A 25437-nucleotide genomic window follows, 5' to 3' on the forward strand; every position below is an offset into this window, starting at 1 on the left:
GAGGCAACTGAAAACTACTGCACAAGTATTTTTTGCAGTATTTTTTTGTTATTTAAAGGGCGTGTTAGTAATATGTGCCTATAGGTGCACAATGCGCGTACACTCTGCTTGTTACACACACAAGGACACGCAGCAGCACACAAACATTTTGAAATATTACAAATAAAATAGACGCTCTGGAGAAGCGTTCAGTCTTTCTGCTTGCAAATTCCGCCATGTAAATAGCGAATCCGCCATGGTGCAGGCGCGACTGGCTTTTAAACGGCACTCTGATTGGTTCATTGCACGTTACGTCCAAAACACACCCATGACTCATTAAGAGACTAGGTATAAAGATGGGAGTGATATATATATAGATGAGAGTGAGTGATTCCAGGAATTCTGCTGTTAAACATGATTATTTAAAAAAAAAAAAAAAAAAAAAAAATCATGCATGTTGATTAGGGATGCACGATATATCGGCAACATATCGTTATCGGCAAATAAATGATTATTTTTGATGTTATCGTTATCGGTCCAATAAGAAAATTGGACCGATATAGTCAGGCCGATAGATAATGTATTATTTCCTTCAGCTGAGACAGACGCGCTGTCCACCATGATGGGTTTTGAATTGCTCTAAATATGATTGGAATCACTTCGAAAAGGAAAATACAGTTATGTGCAACATGTGCAGCGCAAGTCTAACATAATCTACATAAAATGATAATGAGAATACGGCTGTAAAAGAGCGTTTGTTGAGGGAAGAGCGCGCCCACGGAGTTACACCTTCATGACAAGCACAGTCAAGTTTGCTTGTGCATTCACAGCCTTTTGTGCCATTGTAAGCTGTAATATTATATTTATTATTCTGTGTATATAATCTCATATAGGATGCGTATGGTTGAGTTAATTAACGATGCAGTAAGGCACTTCATTGTACCGGTCTTTAGCTTCAGCGCGCGCATTTCAAACAGAAATGCACAGCATTAATAACTACTGGGACTGTCCTACACATAACACTGTAATGAGAATATTTTTGTTTTAAAACGTTGTGAATTATCTGGGTTTAGTTGTTGTATTCCAGCGCGCTGTTGTGGGAAGCGTCCACAACGCATTTGCGTCATTTTAAGCATATGTAAGTCGTAATATTACGTTTTTGTAGTATAAACATCTGATTAATGTCATATAGGATGTGTTTCGTTAAGTCAATATCCCGCAGTGCTTCATTGTAACGGTGATCATCTTCAGTTTCAACGCGCGCTCTCAAACAGGGGAAGAGCATCCACAGGAGTTATCCTTCACCTATGTGTTATTTTGTGCTAATATAAGTTGTAATATTATATTTATTTTGTATAAATATCTGATTGTTCTCATATATGATGCGTTTAGTTGTTAATTAACCTTCTAAGCGCTTCAGTTTATGGTTGTTCGTTCATTCTCTCCAGCTTCAGCGCGTGCTCTCAAACAGCAACATTATTTAATAGACTAGACTAATATTAAAGATGTTAACTATTACTGTAATATTAAACATATTTTTTTCAAAAACACAGAAGCGTTATTTTTAATAACTAGCACTTTTATTGTTCTCGTATCATTTCCATCAACAATACGGTTTGATTAAAACCATTTCCTTATTGTCTGTGCAGAGGTTATTTCATGCACGGCACTTGCATTCTGATTCTTTATTATGCAGCCTAAGCAATGCTGTTCAATAACTTGTTTGCATTATTTAGGTATATTATTTTTATTTTTTTAGGCAATAGAATTTTTGGTAACATTTTACAAATAAGATCGCATTTGTTAATGCATTAACTAACACAAACAAACAGAGAACAATAACCTTTGTTAATGTTAGTAATAAAATGTTTGTGTTTATTAACAGTCCATTCACAGTGCATTACATAATGTTAACAGACACAACTTTGGATATGAAAATGTTGAGATTAACATGCACTAAGATGAATAAATCCTGTTGAAGTATTGTTCATTCATTGTTGGTTAACTAATGCTAACAAAAATTAAACCTTATTGTAAAGTGTTACCATTTTTTTTTTAATAAAGTAAGTTGGCCATCGGAGTGTAAAATTAATTTGAAAAGGTAAGGAATCTTAGACTGGTTCAAATAGGCTACTGTACTGGATAGGTTTGATTTATGTCGAAGTGTTTGGGACATGGCTTTTAATGGTGAGCCTTTTGTTTTTGTAATCAGGCTCTCAAAGTTTATTAAAATTTGTATTTAGATTTATCGGCCAATATATCGGTTATCGGCTTTCAAATATAAAGAATTATCGGTTATCGGTATCGGCCAAAATGTTCATATCGGTGCATCCCAAATGTTGATGGCTTCAATATACCATAGATTAACAAACTTACAGTAGGTTTTAAAAAGTAAAGGTTGTCTTTAAAGGTTTATCATTTATTGTTAAAAATCAATTCTCTTATGGAGAAAATTAATGGTATTTTTACTTCCGGAACCCAATTGCTGCAGTCTGAACTATTTGGGGTTGGCTTGTCTGTTTTGTGTCCAACATAAAACAGAAACAGACACTATCAAAATCAACCAAAGTACAATTTATGCTTATGAATTCAGTGTTTGATAACTGATATTCAGGCATTTTGTTGTTTTAATTGTTTAAGCGAGCATGTGTTGAGTTGTGTTGGTGCATGCAGAGGGCTTTTTTTTTTGGCTGTGAAAACCATAATGCATTTTGAAAGTTCTGTGCTGCTTTTGCCTCCCAGCCTTCATAGTGGAAAGATAGGAAGATTTTTGCTGGCAGCCTCATTTTGAATAAATGAACTTGTGCCGCTTCTCATCTCATCTCCAGCTTTCGCTGACTCCCTTACCTTGAGTGTAAATAAGGAAAGATTTTTAATGAAATATCTACTTTTTTCCACTTTAAAGCAGTATCGCCATCTCTGCTTTTGGGACGTTAATGACAGTAAACATGAAATATGACTATTTCCAGACCTATCCATAGCACAGGGTATCACATAATGCATTAGGCTGTCGGAAAATGTGCTACAGGAGCATTTATTATCTAAAATTTCATAACTGGGTACAGCTCAGTTCTGTGAGACAGTGCAAACAAAACATCATACAGTTGTGTTATGAAATGGATGAAGTGTCGAAGACCATCATGTATAACTGTTAGAAACCGTTTTTTAATTGTCCCAGTCAAAGCATGTATTGTACATATGCTACCAATAGTTAAAAGTTTGGCTCTTTAGCCCCTGCTGTTTGATGCCGTAACTACACCATCTGGTCCCATAAATGTCTTTCTCTATTGATGTCCATTCAGAATTATTCCCAGTAGCTTATTCTGGCAGATTCAATTTTTTTTTGTATTGTTTCCCATGACATATCACAAGATATCATGTCTTGTCATCTTGTTTAAATTTAAAGCTGCATTTAATTTTTTGTTTTATTTTATTTATTTATTTGTAACTTTGAAGTAGGACCAACCAGTGAATTGACCAAATATCTTGTATTTGTATTTGCTTGTCCTCAGTCTAGCAGTGCGAATTTTGACCGAACACACTCACCGTGTCTTAATTACCAGTTTTATTTATGGCTCTGTTCCAGAATCTTTCTCCTAATCAAATTAGCACTAGGGTCATCTTAGATGGATTTCTTACCATGCAGCAAAGCATATTAATCGGCAATTAGTGTGAACCCTCAAGGTTCCCTGTCCAAGGTTTCACCAACTCTTTGTTTCAGCTCTTCCATTACTGAACCAGTTCCCATATCCCACAGACAGTGAGTGGGCCAGAGAAAGATACGCCCAGGGCTGCTTTATGATAGACTGAGGGGGCTGGAGGCTATATATAGCTCTCTTTATGGGCGCATTCTGTCTGCATTTGACACACTGGGCCCGTCGTCACAGAACTCCCATCAGTGTTCTGGCTCAGGCGCTCCGTGGCACTGATCCACTTAATGCTGGCAGGGGCAGAAATCTCAGACTTGACAAATTTATGAAGATGTACGAAAAATGTTTGTAATACCGTACTTCAAAAAAAAGAGTACCTTCATTTTTCATAGTTATTGAAATGTTTTGTTTATGCAATACACTGACGTTATCAAATACTTTATAGGGATATATCACACAAAATTGAAAATTCTGTCATCATTTACTCACCCTCATGCTATTTTTTCTTTCTTTCGCGGAAAACAAAAGAAGATATTTGATGAATGTGATAACCAGTGGGGTCCAGCAGTTTCAAGCTCCATAAAGACAGCATGAAAGAGCTCCATACAAGAGGTTTGTTGTTATTAATGTCTTATGGTATTTAATTGGAGATCTGTATTCTTGAGTTCAACTTTGTATGATGAAAACCTTAAACTTCAGAAGATTGGAACAGCATTAATTAAGTTCACACCAACTTTATGTCCTTTTTGGAGCTTGAAACATGTGGACCCTGTAACGGGGTTTGTTCATATTGGAAGAAGGAGGTGGGAACCGGCGAACGTTCAACAGACTTTAATAAAATAATGAAAATGAAAGTAAAAGCGGCAGCCCCTCACGGACGACTGCCACGCACGCAAATAAAAAACCGTAAATAAAACACAACGTAAAGTTCAGGCCTGGTCCTCTCTCGTCTTAGCCTGACGTCGTCATACTCAACTCTAATCAGAATTTGAGTCTTGATACTGCTCCGTTGGGCTGTGATTATGGGGCGTGTTTCAACCGAACCAGGAAAGACCTCAATTGGATAGACCTACAACCAATCAGAGCAACAGACGCATAACGTTAGTTGTCAAATGTCAACAGAACTCAACTGCACTGTGTGTTGCCAAGTTCGCGGGTTTTTCCATGTCCACGGTTTGAAGCGACCCCAATTATGTGATATACAGACCCAGGAATGCGATTTTTAGCGGGTAGCCCTGCCAAAATAACACATATTTTACCCCCCAAATGCCTTTCGGAGAACCCCCCCCCCCCCCCCCCCCTCCCCCTGGAAAGCTATTGGGCTTGTTTTTGGCTAGTTTTGAGTAGCAATTGGGCTGGTTTTGTTGTAAAAACTTGGCAACCCTGTCTGCCCGCACGCTGGAATAAGTAACGTTAGAAGAAAAAGATGAGTGTAAACGATCTTTGCCGGTGTTGTAAAAAAATTATTTAAGGATACACAGAGTACTTACCAACACGATCATCATTTCTGAGAGAAATAGTAAAGGTGAATGCATATACGAAGAAGTTCTCCGTTTAGGATTAGAACAAATTCAACCCAAGCGCCTTTGATGACGCGGATGATTACATTACTGTTTAACATCTGTCTATCATCGTCTAAAGCCCGCCCTGACAATTTCATTGGTCCGAACAGTTTCTGTTCGGGCATAATTACTTCTCTATGGATCAAGTCCAGACCGAACTGCCTGAGTTAAAATGTTGTGGGCGGGGCTAAGTTCGGTTGACATCCAGGCTACTCTCGTCTTGCACTGTCGTCGCTCCTCCCTTTATACTCCCGTCACTCCGCCGTGAGATGAGACCGGTGTGCAGCTGGTGCTCATTATCAATCGCCACCGGCCCGCTCTCACGGTCCCTTGCCTCGCTGCTTGCCACATACCCCCAACGCCCTTTGCAGGCTGGGGGGCACTCCTGAGACTGCGCTCTACTCCCCCCCTCCTCCGGTTTGCCATGGTACCCGGGGGTAAGGACAGAGAGGCGAGAGAAACGGAGCCAGGTGCATGAGGAGCGACAGACCGAGAGAGGGAGAGAGGAGAAAAATTCTGGTCCGGTTCCCAGACACATTGCCGCTCGGTCCTCAGCCAGCCGAGAGGCTCTTCCTCGCGGTGCCATGCGATGGCACTGGACGCTTGGTGGATGGCTTGATCCTCCTCCACACCTGGCAGCCGGCAGTGGCTCCTCCTATTGAGGGAGCCGGCAGCGAGTCCCGCGCTCACTGCTCCTCCCCTAAATGGCGGACGGCAGCAGGCTTCGGCTAACAGCGAACGCCGGCGACTCCTCCGCTCCCTCTCGGAAGGCAGCCACCCCACCTCGACCCAGGGGCACGGCAGCGAGCTCTCCGTCCCACCGGATCTTCACTCGCTCCAGCACCACCGCCTCGGGAAGCCACTCGCGGTCTTTATTCATCCGCGCTGCCCGACCTCCTCAGCACCGCAATCCCCCTCAGCAGCGAGGGCTCTTCGAAAGCATGTCCCTCCTTCCTCCCGGGCTTCGGCACCAATGTAACAGGGTTTGTTCGTATGGGAATAAGGAGGCGGGAACCGGCGAACGTTCAACAGACTTTAATAAAATAATACACACAAAATGAAAGTAAAAGCGGCAGCCCCTCACGGACGACTACCGCGCACACACATAACAAAACGTAAATAAAACACAACGTAAAGTCCAGGCCTGGTCATCTCTCGTCTTGCACTATCGTCGCTCCTCCTTTTATACTCCCGTCACTCCACTGTGAGACCACAGTCCAAAACAAATACATTGGAGACTTCCCTTGTATGGACAGCACAACAGAATACAGAGAGTCATACAGGTTTGGAACGACATTAGGGTGAGCAAATGAGGACGGCAATTTCATTTAGAGGTGAACTAGCCCTTTAAAGTGCAATCCTTTAATTTGAAAATGTCCTTTCCTTCCTTTACTCAGAAACAATATTTTCCTCTGTATTATATGGCATGGGTTCTGGAGGGCTGTCATTTCCACTGTTTTATGACTATTTATGGAGGCACTTTGGTTGTGAAGACAGTGGGCTGCTGTCAAATTGTTTTCACTTTCCACCCCCAACATATCGCTTGAGTCATGATCTCTACTAACACAGAAATAAATAATAAAACAGGGTTTTTTGATCTATGTGCTACTTTTTTATTTCATGCATTCCCCAAGTCGAGAATTTATACATTAAATGAAGTTAAAGTACAATAAGTTGTAAGGATTTAACTGGGTCATCTTTTCTTACGTGTTGTACTGCATTGCTACCACATAATGACATTGCTACCACATAATGACAAAGAATTTTTCAGTTTCACTTTGTCCCCTCTGGAAGTAGAAATTTCTATTTGTGCGCTGTCAGCTATAGCCCACCTCAATACATGCAGACGTACAGGCTAAGCACTTTTCTTTAGCTGCCTTATTTCCTGTTTGAGCTCACAAAGAAAGCCGGCGTATCTAAGCCCCATGAGTTCCAATACGCCGTTATTCCTAACCAACATCCAATACGTGTGTAAACAAATCTGCCCACCCTCCATCCTCAGCAAAGCATGAAATGGATTTCATCCTACCACTTCCAAAGGTTACGACTCAGTTGGGCTTCAAACCACTGTTTCTTGTTTTGGTTTTTTTTCTTCATAGACCTGCGCAAATGGAAACTGAGGACTAAAGATTCTTTAATTGGCATCCAAGGGCCCTTGTAGAACCTTTCCACGGCAAAAAAAGGTTATTTATAGTTGGTTCTATAAATTCGTTGGCTCTATAGATAATTAAAATGTTCTTCACACTTAGAAAAAAAAGGTTCTTTTAAGAACTGTTCACTGAAAGGTTCTTAGGTGAATCTGAAATGATTCTTCTGTGGTATCACTGCGAAACCCAACTTTTAGAACCTTAATTTTTAAGAGTGTAGGCGAAGCAGTGCTTGGTCTTTCAAAGTTGCAGAGCTGAAAATGCTCTTAATTAGTAGGAGAGGGGCTAATAGTTGGGGTGAGGAAGAAGTTGCTACTTGCAAGAGGAAGGCGGAGCTTTGATCTTTGTAGCCGGACTCAAGCTGAGTTGCTCCCGCCTCTGAGGTTCTTGAGCAGCAGGGATGATAAAGGGGGGTTTTGTGTTTTAATGTAGGTCATCTACACAGTAAGTCTCACTCAGGACTCGGTAAGGCCAAGCCAGGCCTGAATGGGCAATTTGCTCCACTTGTCTGGCTGGTTGGCAGATAGAGTGTACACAGAGGGAGCTACAGAATCTCTCTCCCTCTCCTCTATGCCCAGCCGAGCTCCATGTGCAGCACTCTTTACCTCATCTCTCCATGCTTTCTTCTGGGTTATACTATATTTGTGTGTGGGTGTTGATGTAAAAAATGTAAGCTAATTGCTATTTGAGATGTACACAATATTTATTTGTTAGTTTGCCATGAAAAATGTTTGGTTGCCATATACAATTTTAATGAGGCAATTAAGACAATAATAGACTGGGGTCACGTTGTTTTAAAAAGTGCCTTTTATGTATTTAATATATTTACTAATATATATATATATATACACAGATCCGGCAAAACATTATGCCAGGTGAAACTGATTATCTCTTCATCATGGCACCTGTTAGTGGGTGGGATATATTAGGCAGCAAGTGAACATTTTGTCCTCAAAGTTGATGTGTTAGAAGCAGGAAAATGTTTCATGGGCGGCCGCGGCTCATTGATGCACATGGGGAGCGAAGGCTGCCCCGTGTGGTCCGATCAAACAGACGAGCTACTGTAGCTCAATTGCTCAAGAAGTTAATGCTGGTTCTGATAGAAAGATGTCAGAATACACAGTGCATTGCAGTTTGTTGCGTATGGGGCTGCATAGCCACAGACCAGTCAGGGTGTCCATGCTGACCCCTGTCCACCGCTGAAAGCCCCAACGGTGGGCACGTGAGCATCAAAACTGAACCTCAGAGCAATGGAAGAAGGTGGCCTAGTCTGATGAATCACATTTTCTTCACATGGATGGTCAGGTGCGTTGCTTACCTGGGGAACACATGGCACCAGGATGCACTATGGGAAGAAGTCAAGCAGGCATAGGCAGTGTGATGCTTTGGGCAATGTTCTGCTTGGAAACCTTGGGTCCTGCTATTCATCTGGATGTTACTTTGACACGAACCACCTACCTAAGCATTGTTGCAGACCATGTACACCCTTTCATGGAAACGGTATTCCCTGGTGGCTGTGGCCTCTTTCAACAGGATAATGCGCTCTGCCACAAAGCAAACATTATTCAAGAATGGTTTGACGAACACAACAACAACGTTTGAGGTGTTGACTTGGCCTCCAAATTCCCCAGATCTCAATCCAATCGAGCATCTGTGGGATGTGCTGAACAAACAAGTCTGATCCATGAAGGCCCCACCTCGCAACTTACAGGACTTAAATGATCTGTTGCTAACATCTTGGTGCCAGATACCACAGCACACCTTCAGAGGTCTAGTGGAGTCCATGCATCGATGGGTCTGCCTCGATGGGTCAGGGCTGACACTGTCTGATTTGGAAAACATTTGGTTATTTAAAAAAATGGGGACTTGTATTAGAGAAATGGAAAAAAAGAAAATAGGTTACCACCCCACCACAGTGACTAAGTAAAAACATTTAGAGACAAATCATGTTAGAGACAAAAACTGTTAAAACGGGCCGCTTATATAAATAACATTTGATGTATAACCTGTAGGATATACTTGTTATTATTTGAGTATGAGCAAGACAGACCACGTCAAATAAACTTCTAGGCTGTAAGATGGCAGAGCTCTTTCGTCCTCTGTGAATTAATCGGCATTCAAATTCATGACATACAGATTTTTTTACAGACATCCTGCTGAGAAATAATTACCATCCAAATAGATCTGTTGCAGACTATTTGCTCATTTACAAGTCAAAACTTAAACAAAACAGTAGCTTTAAGCTTTGTATCAGTAGAAACCCGGTAGTATATTCAAATTATGGTACTTTCCCCCCTCATATCCCGCTGAGACGAGAGAATTATGCATTTTATTTCTGGAAAAAGTCCTCAGATGACGCAAATATCGTCATTTTGCATCATCGGAGGATTTTTTGGCCAGAGGCTAGAGACTACAGGAGCTAGTTCTGCATGTTATCAAAACGCCCACAGGGGTGGGATCTCACTCACAGAATGTAAATGTGCACTGCAGCTCGGCTCGGGCATTAATAACGGAGCATTGCGGAGCAAAGTGAGTGTTTCAACTTTTCAATGAATTCCAATGAAAGTTAAGCTTCCATAGGCATGATCTGAAAACGCGGCGGACTGGACACGCGTCGTGAATGACTGCCGCGCTTACCTCAGCTCGGCTCTTCGCTCTTGTGATGAATGAAATCTGACTCCTGCTGCGTTTTGCCGTGCCTTTCGTTCGGCTCACTCACACTTTATTGAAAAGACACAGTTACAGTTTTTAATTGTAGTGTCTGTTCTCTAACTGAATGAAATGATTGTATTACTATATGAAAATCAAAACGACGGTGGGGGCGGTGTCATGGTGGGCAAGTGATAACCAGTGGCCGTGGCTTTGGGAGTGGCCTCGTAGGGCATGTGCATTCTGGGAGTTGTTGTCTATCATCCACATGAGACAAAAATAAATGTTCTGTCTTTTCTCAGTCTAGAAGGCACCACATTCAAAAATTATTTCACATTTCTACTACATAAATGACCCAGTTTAAATACACATTCATCTTGCCAGCGCTGAAGTACCCCTTTAAAAGAGCCAATCTTCAGGCAATTTAGACATTCTAGATTGCAAATATACATAAGCACAAGCCTGCAGTTTTTAGCATAATTTGAGCTAAAATAACTACATCTATTCCACCATTGTTGTCATAGCTGATATTGAAACAATTATTTCATTATTGAATGTAGTATTTTCTTTGGCCAATTTGTTTGCACTAAGATAAACACTCTGCTTTACAACCACTATCTTATGATTCTCTTTTTAAGCCGAGGTTATTTTTGTTTCTCTCTCTCTTTGTTTCATGTCAGATACGATGGACCAAGACAGCAGGCAGTGCTACTGACCGCTTCCAGGACTCCAGCGTATTCAATGAGACACTGCGCATAACCCGCATCCAGAGGCACCAGGGCGGCCGTTATTACTGTAAGGCTGAGAACGGACTCGGCACTCCCGCCATCAAATCCATCCGAGTGGATGTCTACTGTGAGTTAACAAGCTCATCCACCCTTCTGTAGAAAACCACACACTTGACACGCACTCTTGGAAGTCAACGATAGCTTGGTATTAGCCTTTGTGCCTGCATCTCTCTTTAGCTTTTCAGGCAACATACTCAACCTTGATTCAGCTCTTCACTTAAATCCTTAAGTTACAAATCACATAATCTGTTGGAAAGACAAAAGTGTAAGCAAAAGTGTTTACTGTATTAGTCTCTGGGTTCACTGTTGATTTTATATTGTAACCTTACATTTTATAAACTAATAACTTACTAGAAAAAGTGCATTGCAGCAAATTATATATCAAATGATATATGTATTTATATTATGTAATTATAATTTAGCATAATTGAGTACTCTTATTAGTTTAGAAAATAGTTTTTTGTTAAATATAAAAGCTTATATACCTTTAAGCTTGTCAAAACACTTCTTTTTAAATGTGTTCTTCTCTTTCCTTTTTTCATGATCATGAAAAAAATCCAGGACAAAATGGGGATTTTTTTATCCTTTGCTTGTTAAACTATTATGAGCACCCATTATTCAAAACCATTTCTCTGGAAAAAAATTATAAATGTTAGGCACAGTAATCTGAATAATTTATCATGGCTAGATGACCTTCCAGCATTGTTTATAATGGGCCAGAACGTTTTCTAAGCGTTAATGCGTCTCTCACTAGCTGCTTTATGCAGTTCGGAGTGACACAGTAGCACAAATTCCAAGCATATTTTACATGCCTACTTTGGCACAATATTCGCTAACAAATAAGGGTGTTAAAGTGACTAAATCTCAGCCTCTTAAGGAGCTAGCCATTAGCCAAAACGTTTGTGCCCTTGAGCAATGAATGTCCCTAAAATAGGTGTACATTAGGTCACTTTGAATAAAAGCATCGGCTAAATATCTGCTAAGAAAGTTATTTATCCACTTATGGTGTCATTTAATGATACAGACACAACAACAAATTAATGACTGGACAATGACACAAGGAAGTACTTAAGGAAACAATACAGTACCACTAATAAATAAATGTTACTTTATTGCTAATAATCTAAGTTTATATCCATCAGCGTCGTACCAACAGGGCACTATATGTATAATAACTAGTTATGCTAGTCATCTACTATTGCTTTATATGTGAAATTTTACCAGATTGTTTAGATATAAATAATTCGACTTTTGGTACTGTCTCTTTTTTCTTCTACTGTATTATATATATGATATATTTATATGATATATTTTCAAAAATGATAATAATTAATATACTATATTAATATACTTTAAAATACATGTATTATAATATTTAAATGAATATAATATTTATATTATATATTGATATAAATAGACACTAGTTCTAAATGTTTAATTGTAATAATATTACACAAAATAACTGTATTTCTAATCAAATAAATGCATTCTTTGTTGCATAAGAGCCTTTTTTCAAAATGTAAAAAAAATTACTGACCTCAAAAATGTAAGGTGTAGTATACAATTTATATGCTGTTTATAATATATTGTGGTTAAGTTACAGTAGGCCTATAAGGAACCATTTGAAGTCTAGCTACATGATTTCATATTTTATATTAACAACCGAAGAAAAACATGCATGCAAAACTTACATTATCAAGGGCCGAATTCACAAAACATTTTATCTTACCACTAAGAGTTCTCTTAAATAGCAGTAAAAGTTCTTAGGTAAGAGTTTCCTCTTAAAATCTATTCACAAAGCTGCTGAGGGCAACTTTTAGTAAGGAATAGAGAAAAGTCTTAAGATAAGAGAAAGGGTGGGGTGGACCTTGTTTCTATGAATGATGTCAATACGCTTACTAACAATGCACACAGTGATTGGCTGATGAAGGAGGGGTCTCTGTCAGTGATTTAAGCATAGATATATTGTAGATTGAGGTATCATATTGCCTTATTCAAATAAAGATTTTAAAATGTAGGCTAAGTGTCACTAATTAAACAAGTATATGTTCAGCTAATTGCTAAATGTTCAGCTACATATACACAGCCGACTCACCCAGTTACCTCGACAGTTTTCTGCATCTCTCCCCCACCCTGACTCCTCACTCTTGGCTGGTTCCAATTCCCAGCCGGGGATACAGGGGAGTACCCCTCGGACAGCACGCCAAATACGCTTATTTTAATCTTTTACTCTATTCGATTATTTTGCAAGTGTGAACTCGAGAAACAACTGCCACAGGTAATAGGACATCATTTCTTATTTATTTATTCATTAAAGATTTTTGCCTTTTTATTATGATAGAACAGTGAGTAGACAGGAAGCGAAGTGGGAGAGAGAAATGGGGGATGGTATCGAGAAAGATCCACGAGCCGGAACTCAAACTTGGGTCACCCAAGCTGCCCACAAGGCTATCAGTGCAGACGATGGGACATTATTTTCAACTTAACTGCAATGTTTTATTCTCCATCATTCAATGCCTATTGCCTCTACATAAATTAACATTTATGTTAAATATTTATTTCATTTATAAGGTAAGAAGGCTCAGCACCCAAGGCTCTATCGCCTATTGCCTCAATGTTGTACAGTATCTTTGGGCGGATTGCTGAGGCGGATTGCCGGCAATAGCCATTTTAGGATTGTTTGTGATTCGGTCTTAAGGCCTTTGCACACTGATCCAAAATTCGCATCCGAAATTTTCGCACGTCAAAAAATTAATTCGACCTCACGTCATGTCAATTACGCTTGCACACTGCCTCCGAAACTTTCGTCCGTCAAAAAAAAAATCGGAACAGGTTCGATTTTCTGCATTTTTCGCATCCGTTTTTCCATCTACAGCCGATGCCCAACCTAAAACTGCTGGCAATGCTGGTGAATGAATCGCCAGTGCTCAGATACCTACAATTATATATACAAATATTATTGTATCAAAAATACTACAATATCACATTCACAGCTATAATTATAGTACACCAACTCCCTGTAAACCGTGTGTGTGTGTGTGCGCGCGGATCCTAGACATACTACCAGTCTCTGTTCAGGATTGGAAATTGGTGGTCTTTTTAATATGTGGCTCCAGTATCGCTAGCAAAGCATCAAACGGAGCCACTGACATTCAACTTTGAATCGGTCTGGATAATCCCGCAGCTCCTTGATGAGGTGGAAGACGGCATTTTGTGTTTTTTGCGTTTTTTTTTCGTAACGCATTCATAAATACGCATCGGACTCAGTGTGCAAGGTCTCTGTGCGTGACGAATTTTTCGGATCACGAATACGAAAAAATGCATGCAAAAATTTCGGACTCAGTGTGCAAAGGCCTTTAGTCCTCTTGACTACCTCTAACTTGTCATAGATTTAGGAGCTGGTTTTAGCACTAAAATGCTTTGTAAAAGACTCAGGAGTCCTAAAAATAGGACTGACACGCCCATTATTTTTTTAGGGGTTTCTCCTAAATCAGCAAGTTAGGAGCTACTTTTAGCCTTAAGATGTTTTGTGACCACAGCCCCAGGGCTCTAATGGAGCATGTATTATTTCATGTTTTTCTTGTCTAGCACTGTCAAAAGCCAGACAGTGAGATTTTTTTATGTGACTCATCATGAGCATATCTCATCTAGTTCTCTTTCAAAGTGTTTTGCACTCACACACGTCATCATTCTGTGAACACTTTTATTTTCTTAGAGATGCCACAAGGGCTCATTATCGACTTCTCCTTGAAGTTGTGGCAACTGTAGACTTGTTGAAATCAAATGCATCCCTTTGAAAAGGTGACGAAATGCGTAAAATGAGAGGTTTAATGAATGAGTGAAATGAAATTGAGGATTATTCTTCAAAGAGACATCATTGTCAGTAAGCTAGCTCCTGAATTTTTCCAAGTTTCAAAGGTTTACTCCTCTGCTATCGGAACCATCAAAAGCTATCACAACCTGTCAAAAAAGGAGTTGTGTGTTGCCTCTGTTCCCTACAGACACGGAGGAGCCATAGATGTTGTAAAGTGATTTACGGTAGCACAGAGAGATGAATAGAAGGAGCGATGGACGATGGCAGGCAGCATTGCCGTGGGGAGACAATGAGGAGCAAGTCATTACCCTTGAATTAGAGAACAGGCCTCAGCTTGTCATTTTTATTCCAGCTTCACGGTGGACTATTCGCTGGTGGGCACTCGCTTTTATCGATCAGAGACATGCTACTCCTGATGCAGTGATCAAAGCCTAGACACATGTCATTGATAAAGAACAGCCAACACACTGCCGATAAACAACTGAGTACTTCGATTCGGAGTGCCCATGTTGTCTCTAAGTGTGGCAGCACTCACTAGTCATTAGTTTAATGCGGTCAAGACAATAGTGATATTGATTACATTCAGGTTTATATTTGTTCCAAAGTGGTCAATTGAAACCTTGAATCCAGTGATCCTTTTTTGTGTGTGTGTGTGTGTGTGTGTGTGTGTGTTTTACTAACACCCAAAAATGACAATTCTGTAATAATTTACTCGCCCTCATTTAATTCCAAACCTGTGTGTCTTTTTTGTTCTGTGAAACATAAAATAAGATATTTTGAAGAATTTTTTAGATTAATAATATAACCTGGCATGCAGGAGATGAGTCCTACAAATGCTGTCTGTCAAATTGTTATCGGGCAGGTTGATTAATGTTTGAAAGCAGGAGAAAGAAAGATGTTAAAAGGCGTAGTTTACTGATAGCTGAGAGTTCTCAAAAAATATGAAGGTTTTTCCTTTGAGGGCAAAAGCACATGTAAAAGCACATGGATCCTCACTCAAGAACAGTAATTATTGTGGTTCCTGAAAAAATTACAGTTGTAAAAATACTTTCAATTCAAGTGCCAAAATAAAGGTGCCTGAGTGGTCCCTCATTTTAGACATTATGTTTGCTGTTAATGGTTGTATGTTCCAGGGGCGTGTGGTCCATATAAGCTGTGCATGTTCTGCATACCCAAGGCATCCATGGACTAGTTAATTAATATTAACACTATAAATTACTATAAATTCCCTCGTTTTAAGTGTACCATAAAGCTAACATGATAACATTTTAGTAATACTTGTAAAATTGTCCATCATTTATTTATTTGCCAAACAACGATAATTTTCGGGTAAACGGAATCCACAACAGTTTCGGCGCCTACGCTCTGGTGTTATTGTCATCACTGTCCCACGTTCTCATTGGTTTGCTGGCATATGGGAGATTTCATGCACAGGGAAAGCTGTTTGTGGATCGCTCGCCCAAGAGGAATAAAACGAGAACGAGAAATCACAGAAAATCACATTTTATTTTTGATATAAAACTAACTAGACTAAATCAAATTGGGGGGGGGGGGGGTCACAACTGAATCTATCTTCATAGTATTTCATTTTCTCCTTGGGAAATTTTTTGTGAAAACATAAACTGTTAAAGACCTGGGGCCCTATTTTAACGATCTGAAACGCAAGTGTCAAAGCGCGAACCGCAAGTAACTTTGTGGGCGGGTCTCGGCGCTGTTGCTATTTTCCCGGCGGGATAAATGGCTCTTGCGCCCGGCGCAAATCTAAAATGGGTTGGTCTGAAGTAGCTTCATTATTCATAGGTGTGGTTTGGGCGTAACGTGAATAAACCAATCCGAGCGTCATCCAACATTCCCTTTAAAAGCAGGTGCGCAAGTTCCATTATGGATTGCTATTATTATGGCGTATTTACCAGGCGCACGCCAGGAGCGGTTCACAGCCGAGGAGACTGATGTTCTTGTAAGAGCAGTGAAAGACAGAGAAGTGAAGTTGTAATGTTGTACATTATGGTAAAGGTGATTTCACAGTCTTTTTTTTTTCAGTCTTTCAGTTTTTTCAGTTTTTCAGTCGATTTTTTTTCCTGGTTCTTGACGGACAAACCAATTTGTCAGATGTCCTTATATACATATATGTCTTGCCACTATTGGGCAAACAGGTCTTATCCTTAATTATTACAATTAGCCTGAATAATTTGTAAGCTAGATTTATGCCTATTTTTTCACATCACATCTGCAAAAATAACTGTTGCATCTGTGTAGATTACATGAGCAAAGTGTATGCGCGTTGTGCACGCTATACATTATGGTCAAGCATGCGCCCTTAAAATAGCATAATGAACAACGCGCAACGCGCCACTGACTTTAGACTAGGTTTTTTCTGGTCAGTGGCGCAATTGTTTAATGGAACAGCAAAATAGCACCAGGGATTGTTTGCGCCGGAACACGCCTCCTTTTTTGCGCTGAACCGCCCAGGTAGCGCAAGTTCATTCACTAGTTTAGCGACGTGCTTCTGTGGAGGGAAAAGCGCGCTTTGCGCGGGTGCAAAATAGGAATGACACATGCGTCGGTGTACAAAGTCAATTGCGCTGGGTGCAAGATAGGGCCCCTGGTGTGAGTAGACCTACTGGAACTATCTGGGATTGTTCATGGATAGTTTATGCATTTGCATTATTTCAAATGGTAATTATAATTATATTTTACATATTTTATTTATAACACGCTACTAATATTATACTTATTTTTAATTCTTAATATAAAAAAATACTTCTGGCATACATTTAAATTGACGCATGCCATGTTGTTTCTTATTTGTCGTCTCTGATTTCAATCGGACCGTGTCTTTTACTGCGTCATAAGCCAATGGCACTGTACCGGTTAAAGGTGAAGTTTGTACTTTCTGCGACAATAATGCCACCCAGCAGAATTACAAAAATACAGCATATTTTGCAAACGCCCATTTTGCTTGTGGCGCCTCCATCAGCTCAAACATCACAATCACAGCTCTTAAAGGTGCTTAATTATGAAGCATGTCCCAACAGGTAAAAGTAATTCTCAAAAAAAGGTCCAAAATATTAGAAATACTTTTAACTGTGCTGCTATTTGCCATGAGAGTAAGCAACTGACTCTGTCTAGAATGCAAGCGCCTATTATAAACCAATTCAACTGATTGCGCCACCCAGCATACCCGGTTAAAAAAGTCACCGCTCGCCAAGTTCCCTTTGGAGGAAACTTTAACTGCATCCAATGATGACGCTTTGGGGAACGCCTCCAGCGTGACTGCGTCTGAAGCATGTGTGTAACTGGTCAAATCTTGATTGGTGCAGCATCACCTTGTGATGGATGACACGTAAGGCGGAAGCTACAAAAGGAAGCCAGCAACAAAACAGCATCAGCTTTATGTCTTCAGTAATAGCTCTTTGTGACTGTCAGTCTTATTTTGTGTTGTCTGTCCCTTGTTCAAAAATATGATGTTTTATTAACAAAGTTTGGGAGGAGCACGTTCAAATGATCTGCCCAGTCAGCATAAGAGGAGGCCTATAAATAAATAGCCAACTCACCTATGTTCCTCGATTGTTTTTTCTGCATCCCTCCACCACCTGTCTCCTCACACTCGCTGCAGTTACTATCCTAACCAGAGATACGGGGGTGTACTCTGGGTTTGGGCCACATTCCGACAGCATGCACAAAGTGTGAACTTGTGAAATATTATATATAAAATGGTGAGCTTAAAGCAGTTCAGATTATGTGTGCATCCCTGTCCTCATCACATCACGGGTGGGGACACACACAATCTTTGTGTTAGCTGCTTGGGAGTGGAGCATGCACGGTCAGCTCTCGAGGGGGCTGGCTGTGCACATTATGAGGAACTTCCTCTGAGAACATTCCACTCCTTCCTGGCCGTGTTTGAAGAGAGGAGCCAGGCTTGCACTCCCCATGGATTGGCCTCTACGTCGGCTGAGGCAGCGCAGCGGCTTCATTCATGGGGTTCAGAAATCGAACTAGTGGCGGAGTTTGAGATGGCTTCGGCCTTTTCTCAGCTCTCACCCGCTAGTCCCACTGTTCAAACTCAGAATTTGGAAGCCCACACTGCAGCTTCTCCTGCCCCGAGTGAGAGTTGGAATTGGATGTCGGAATTGTCTAACTCTGAGGTGTTACTTTGCATTGAAGCGGATATCGGCAACTTAACAGCATTTCCCTGCAGTATGAGGAGCTTATGGAGGTTGTGTCTCGAGCCGGCAGGTCAGGCGGGTGCTTGTTTGGACACTATGTACATCTTACAAGCATACTAGACTGACCTCCTCAGGGACTTGGATTAGGGCAAAGTTGAGGGGCCCAATGCTATTAAAGAGCTGCGTCGGGCCACCAACGAACCCGAACCTCATTGTCTGCCTGACAACACTGCGGCCATAGGGGGAGTTCATCCTCCCCAAGGAGGCCTGTAGAAATATCTGTTTGGTTTTTCCCTGCCATGCAATCGCTTTGATTTATCACTCAAAATACACCCGAGGTCAGTCTCGAGAGGCTGATTCCTCTAGTAGATTATTTGGCAGCATGGAAAGTACTACCCAATGTGTCTCAGTACACAAAGGGTACAGAATTAAATTTGGGTTGAATCCACCCAGGTTCACCGAGGTGTTTTCCACAGTGGTGGGCCACGAGCAGGCTCGGGTAATGGAACAAGGAGTTCAGTCTCTTCTGGCAAAGGGGGCCATAGAATGTATCCCTCCCCCAGCGACAAATGTCGGGTTCTACAGTTGGTACTTCATAGTTCCAAAGAAGGATAGGGGGTTGTGTTCCATTATAGAACTGCATCCCTTGAACCGTTCTCTGAGGAGATTCTTACACTTATCGTGTCTCAAATCAAGTCAGAGGATTGGCTTGTCATGACCGATGCGTGTTTCAATATTTCCATCCTTTCACAATACAGGAAGTTGCTAATGTTTGCTTTCGTGGGCGAAGTGTACCAATTTCGGGTTCTTCTGTTCGGCCTAGCGTTATCCCCTCATATTTTCACAAAGTCAATGGATGCAGCTCTGGCTCCTCTGAGACTTCAGGGCATCCATATTCTCAACTACATAGATGACTGGTTAATATTAGCCCAGTCTCAAGAGATGGCGGCTCGGCATCGATATGTCATGCTCGACCACATAAAGTGCTTGGGGTTGAGACTCAACACCAAGAAGAGTACCGCTTTCTCCGGTACTGAGAATTACTTTTCTATGAGTCGTGTGGCACTCAGTCACGATGCAGGCATGCTTGTCTCCGCCGGTATCGAGTCAATTCTGGAGGAAGTAACCAGAATCAAGCTAGGCCAGCTCATCACTGTAAAACAGTTTCAGAGACTGTTGGGGCTCATGACAGCTGCGTACAACAACATAATACCTTTTGGCCTGCTGTACATGAGACCCTTGTAGTGGTGGCTCAGGACCAGTGTTGCCAACTCTCGCGAGACAAATAAGAAACCACAGCTTCAAAAACAAGCCCAAAACAAGCCCAATAGTATTATATTTTTTATTATCATCAATATTATTTATGATCAATTATTTTTTTTATCAATAAATGAGCCTGCAACATATTAAACTGAAACCTCTCTGAGTTTGAAAAGCAAAACAGATGTGATTTTACAAAAATCATCAAATTGCAATAAAGGCCACGCAATATCCTCCGATCAGCTGTGAACAGAATAGGTTTGGAGATGGAAAAAGAGAAAAAGTGATGTGAAGGCCAATTATGGTAACCCATAGTCGGAGTTAGTGCACACATATTAGGAGCAGTGAGTAGTGAACACATGCACTGCAAATCGTGAAAAAGACAAGCCCTGCATCTCAATGTGCATACTATCTGCCCTAAATAGTATTTAAAATTACTAATGTCTCATACTATTTAGGATGGATGCACATTGGGAGACAGGCAAGGAGCGCTGCAATATAGCCACATATTTATAATAAAATACATTTGAACCATACCTACTGTTATTATTAGTAGACTTGTTTTTTTATCATAGTCTGTAATGATAAATACATTATAAATATATATTTTTTATTAAATTAGGTGCCTCTCCTCCCTGTTTCCTCTCCATCTCTGTACATCTCTGTTGGTGGCATTGTTTGTGAAAATGTATATGTCTATTTACGTCTACTAACTATCATTACGTGCATTTATAACATCACATGCCTACACGTTGAATGCGATTTTTCTTCAATGACGGGGAGAAAGAGGCGGGATGTATGAAGACCAAATTCTACAGCACTTGTATCATCGCACTGATTGGATATTAGCTGTGAGAAGACAGTGTCAGTCAATGTATTGGACAAAACAGCGACCACAAATGTAAAGAAACGAAGTTGCTTGTCATATTTTCCTAACAAGCAACCACATTTTTTAAAATAAGTCCAAAAAAACGCAACCCACGACATGTGATTTTTTTAGCGTGACTTGGCAAAAAAAGAAGCCCAAAGAAGCCCAAGACTTGGCAACTATGCTCAGGAATAGAAGGTTTTCCTCGAGGGGCAACCCGTTTCACAAGATCAAGATTACGTGCGGATGCCTCGTTCCTTGGTCACAGGGAAAAAGCCTTGGTTCCTGTCCCAGGGCCCAGTGTTGGGGGGCATCCTGTAATTGCAAGATATTGTTGACAGATGCAATCCTCACGGGTCTGTGGAAGGAGCATCATCTCTCCAGGCATATAAATTAAAGAACTTAATTTATAAAAAACAGACCTAAGAGGCCACCATGTTCTTGTAAGAACAGGCAATATGTCGGTGGTATCATATAGGAACCATCAGGAGGGTCTGAGGTTGCGCCCTCTATGCAAACTAGTCCATCATTTCCTCTTGTGGTCCCAGGGAAAACTGCAATCTCTCAGAGCACTGTATATCCCTGGGCACCTAAATTTGAGAGCAGACGTCCTGTTGAGGCAGGGGCTGAGGCCCGGGGAATGGAGGCTCCACATCGAGACGGTGAAGTTACTCTGGAGGAAGTTTGGTCAGACAGATGTGTATCTGTTTGTCTCTCAAGAGTGACTCACTGTCCACTCTGTTTCTCCCTAACACATCCAGCTCCTCTGGGGCTGCATCTGTACTCCTTTGCTCCGATCGCTCTACTCCCAGGAGTTCTAGAAAGAGAAAGAGACTGGAGATGTGGAAGCTTTGTGTCTGGCCCCTAAGGGGGATCAGTTCCTACATACAGGTCTCTCCGCCAAGGTGGTAGAGACCATTCTCAGTTCTAGAGCCTCCTCCACAAGGAAACTGTACACCTTAAAGTGGGGAGTATTCACTTTATGGTGCAGAGAACATAGGTTGGACCCAGTTAACTGTCCAGTGGCTTCAGTGCTGGAGTTTCTTCAAGACCGTTTCTCTGCCGGTCTTTCCCCATCCACACTTATGGTCTACGTGGCGGCCATAGTGGCCTTCCTTGCACCGTTACGTGGTAGATCTTTGGGGAAGCACCACTTGGTAACCCGCTTTCTTCTTGGTACTTTGAAGATACGGCTCGTGGCTCAGTTTGTGTCCCAGTCTGGGATCTAGCTGTAACTTTGGAAGAGTTGTACTTGGCAGTCTTTGAGCCCTTGGACTCTGCATCTGATACGTGCATCGCTCTAAAGAAGGCGTTTCTATTAGCGATTACATCACTCAAGAGAGTAGGAGATCTGCAGGCCATTTCGGTTGCCTCCTCCTGCTTAGATTTTGCTCTGGGTAGGGTGAAAGTTATTCTCCCCCTGAGGCCGGGTTATGTGCTTAAGGTACCCACTAATGTGGCCCGGTCCACAGTCCTTCACGCCTTTCATCCTCCTCCTCAAGTGTCGGCAGAAGAAGAGAAGCTGCATTTTTTTAAATCTTTGCCCCATCAGAGCTTATGAAGTATATATGCATAAGATTTCTCAATGAAGGAAACCTGACCAACTGCTGGTGTGCATCGGGCCCCCTAAGAAGGGCTGCCGGCCTCTAAACAGACAATAAGCAGGTGGATTGTGGAAGCTATTTCTATGGCTTATGAGGCGCGTGGTTTGTCTTCACCTCTTCTTATCAGAGCACATTCCACACAGTCACGCTGGAGGCGTTCCCCAAAGCGTCATCATTGGATGCAGCATCTCGTTCCCCCCTCAGGGGGATGCATAACCTGAGATGTATTCGCACCCTCTAGCTCAAACATTAGAGCATGCTAGCACCGCCAAGCTCATAGGTTCGATTCTCAGGTAATGTATGAACTAAAAAAATGTATACCTTAAATGCAATGTAAGTCACTTTGGATAAAAGTTTCTGCAAAATGCATAAATGTAATGTAATATGTACTGCTGTTTTCAAATTGTATTAATAAAAAAAATGTCCTGAACTAAACTGAACTAAAATACTAAACAAAAAGGTAATGAGACACTTTCATCTGAAACTGCACAGATTTAATGAAAATGAAAAGAGGTGAATAGTGTTTGGATCTTTATATACTTATACAGAGATTTCAGGTAACACTTTACATTGGTTCAATTTGTTATCATTTGTTAATGCATGAACAAACAATAAACAATAATTTTACAGCTTTTAGTAATGCAAAATCAGATTCATATTAATTTAAAATAATATAATCATTTAAATTTCTACCATTGTTAATTTGTCTGTTCATAATACAAATGAACTATTGTTAACTTATATAACTTGAAATGTTAAAATTAATGTTGAAATATATTATTATATGTAGGATTTTGCACACATTATTTATTTTTAATGATGTATGTTCATTGTTCTTTGTTATTTGTTAGATACTGCATTAACTAATGTTTACATATAGACCTTTATTGTAAAGTGTTACCAGTGCATCTGATCTCAATAACATACACTCATATTAACTGGTGTTTAATGAGTTAAGTATTAAAAATGTGCAAAGTAATTTATGTCTATCTTGGACCGTAATAAATAGGCTACTGTATGAGTTGTGCTCCAGTAAATTTCAATTCTTTTATGGCCTTCTTTCTCAATTTAGGTCGTTTTTGGCTCATTAAGCAATTCGACAAATTGTGCCTTCAATCTCGGAGCAGCTTGGAAAGAAACGGGGAAAAATCAGCTATATCACAGTATAATGTTAGAATTATTCCACATTATCGAGGTATATTTAGCAACAACTTAATGCTAGCAGTGGCGCACAACTGTTCCTAGTATCTGTAGCACTGTGACATTATGCATTTGAATTGAGCATATTACTTTTTGAATTGGGACATGAATATGAATGCATAAAGTAGGTTATAAATAAATCTAAATATGGATGTTTTTGTTTACCTGTAACCTAGTTTTCTGTTTATTTACCTTCTGTCATTTCCATACTTCTGTCCCACATGTCTGTGCATACTGAAGCTTTTTTCAGAAATATTCCTAGCTAGGGTTCTAGATGGCTATTTCTGTGTACCACCATCTCTAAAGAAGTCTCACGGCGGGTTTTCAGGGTGATTTGAGCAATGCTATCTGTGTACATTTCAGATTTAGATGACCCCATCGTGACAGTCCATCAGAGTATAGGAGAGGCAAAGGAGCAGTTCTACTATGAGAGGACAGTGTTCCTGCGGTGTGCTGCCAATTCTAACCCTCCGGTGCGGTACAGCTGGAGACGAGGGAGGGAGTTCCTGTCCCAAGGTTCGGACAAGGGTGTGGAGATCTATGAGCCTTTCTTCACACAGGTAAGACATTGGCTATGCCTTATTGTATTTAAAGCAGTAATGCCAGTTTATGGTATATGTGTGCATATGCACGACCGTTTAAAGGTTTGGTGTCAGTAAGACTTTTATTTAGCAATGACGCATTAAATTAATCGAAAGTGTTATAAAATATTTCTATTTAAAGTAAATACTGCTTATGAAGTCTCTTTTCATCATAGAATCCTGATTTTTTTTATTTTTTTTGCCATACCATAAAATATTAAGCAACTGTTTTCAACATTGGTAATTAGAAGAAATGTTTCTTGAGCGGTATAACTGCATCAGGATTGTTAGTAATGGTCATGACTAGTGGTGTTGCTTAGGTCCGTTGGGCACCCTGTAAAGTTTGTTGCATCAGGTTTCCTCTGTAGAAATCGCTGGGGCCCTCAGGGGAGGTTGTTATGGGTCCTCCAATGCCACTGGGACCCCTGTAAACAGTACCCATTTTCTCTGGACTAGCGACGCCCCAAGTCATGACAAGCTAGTAATTTTATATAACAGTACCGGTATATATCACTATCGTTGTTTTTGCTGAAAATTCTATGAAAAATTTAGTTTATTGATTAAAGAATTTTTTGGGGAGAATTCGGTGAATTAAATACTTTGAAAGGTACTTCATCTAATTTTATTATTACTACATTTGTAACTTACAAAATAGCTGATATTCGCACAGCACTGCACTTTAAATTTAATCATATTTATTTCTTTGTAACATAAATAAAAAAAACCTGATTAAATAGTGTGCATCAATGCTGATATTTAATACAAGATGACTTTATGAAAGCCTGGCTTGCTTGAAAACATTTGATGAACTTCATTGCTCTTGCATCAAAGTTGCCGCAGCTATCAAGAGAGACAAAGAGGGAGCATCAGTTTGACATTGTGAGTGTTATCTGGTCCAGAAGGAGACGCATCAGATCTGACAGTAAAAAAAAAAAATGCTTTCAAAATACAGATTTGCCATATCCGATATGGCACAGTGATTGGCCCAGAGTGGATCTGTCCTGGTAATTAGCCACAAGATGCAGGGTATTTCTAGACCTGTTTTGCTCTTCTTATTCCCCACAGAGGATCATTCATAGAACATTAGTCTGTGCACTTAGAGGAGATACTGCATGTTATTTTCAATAGAGCCTTCTTTATCTTTCAACCCCTTCAGAACTGTGAATATG

At 40.5% G+C, this 25437-nt stretch overlaps 1 protein-coding gene across 1 annotated transcript in view; it reads left to right on the top strand.

The window, feature by feature from the left end:
- mdga2a (MAM domain containing glycosylphosphatidylinositol anchor 2a) overlaps positions 1–25437 on the top strand; it is a 192563-nt gene that overhangs the window by 69101 nt on the left and 98025 nt on the right. Inside the window, exons 3-4 of the mRNA XM_079832727.1 lie at positions 10668–10842; positions 24051–24247. Coding sequence (XP_079688853.1) covers positions 10668–10842; positions 24051–24247 — 372 coding nt within the window. The remainder of the gene's footprint in view (positions 1–10667; positions 10843–24050; positions 24248–25437) is intronic.

This window comes from Gobio gobio (assembly GCF_949357685.1).
Source record: "Gobio gobio genome assembly, chromosome: 13".
Taxonomy (NCBI): Eukaryota; Metazoa; Chordata; class Actinopteri; order Cypriniformes; family Gobionidae; genus Gobio; species Gobio gobio.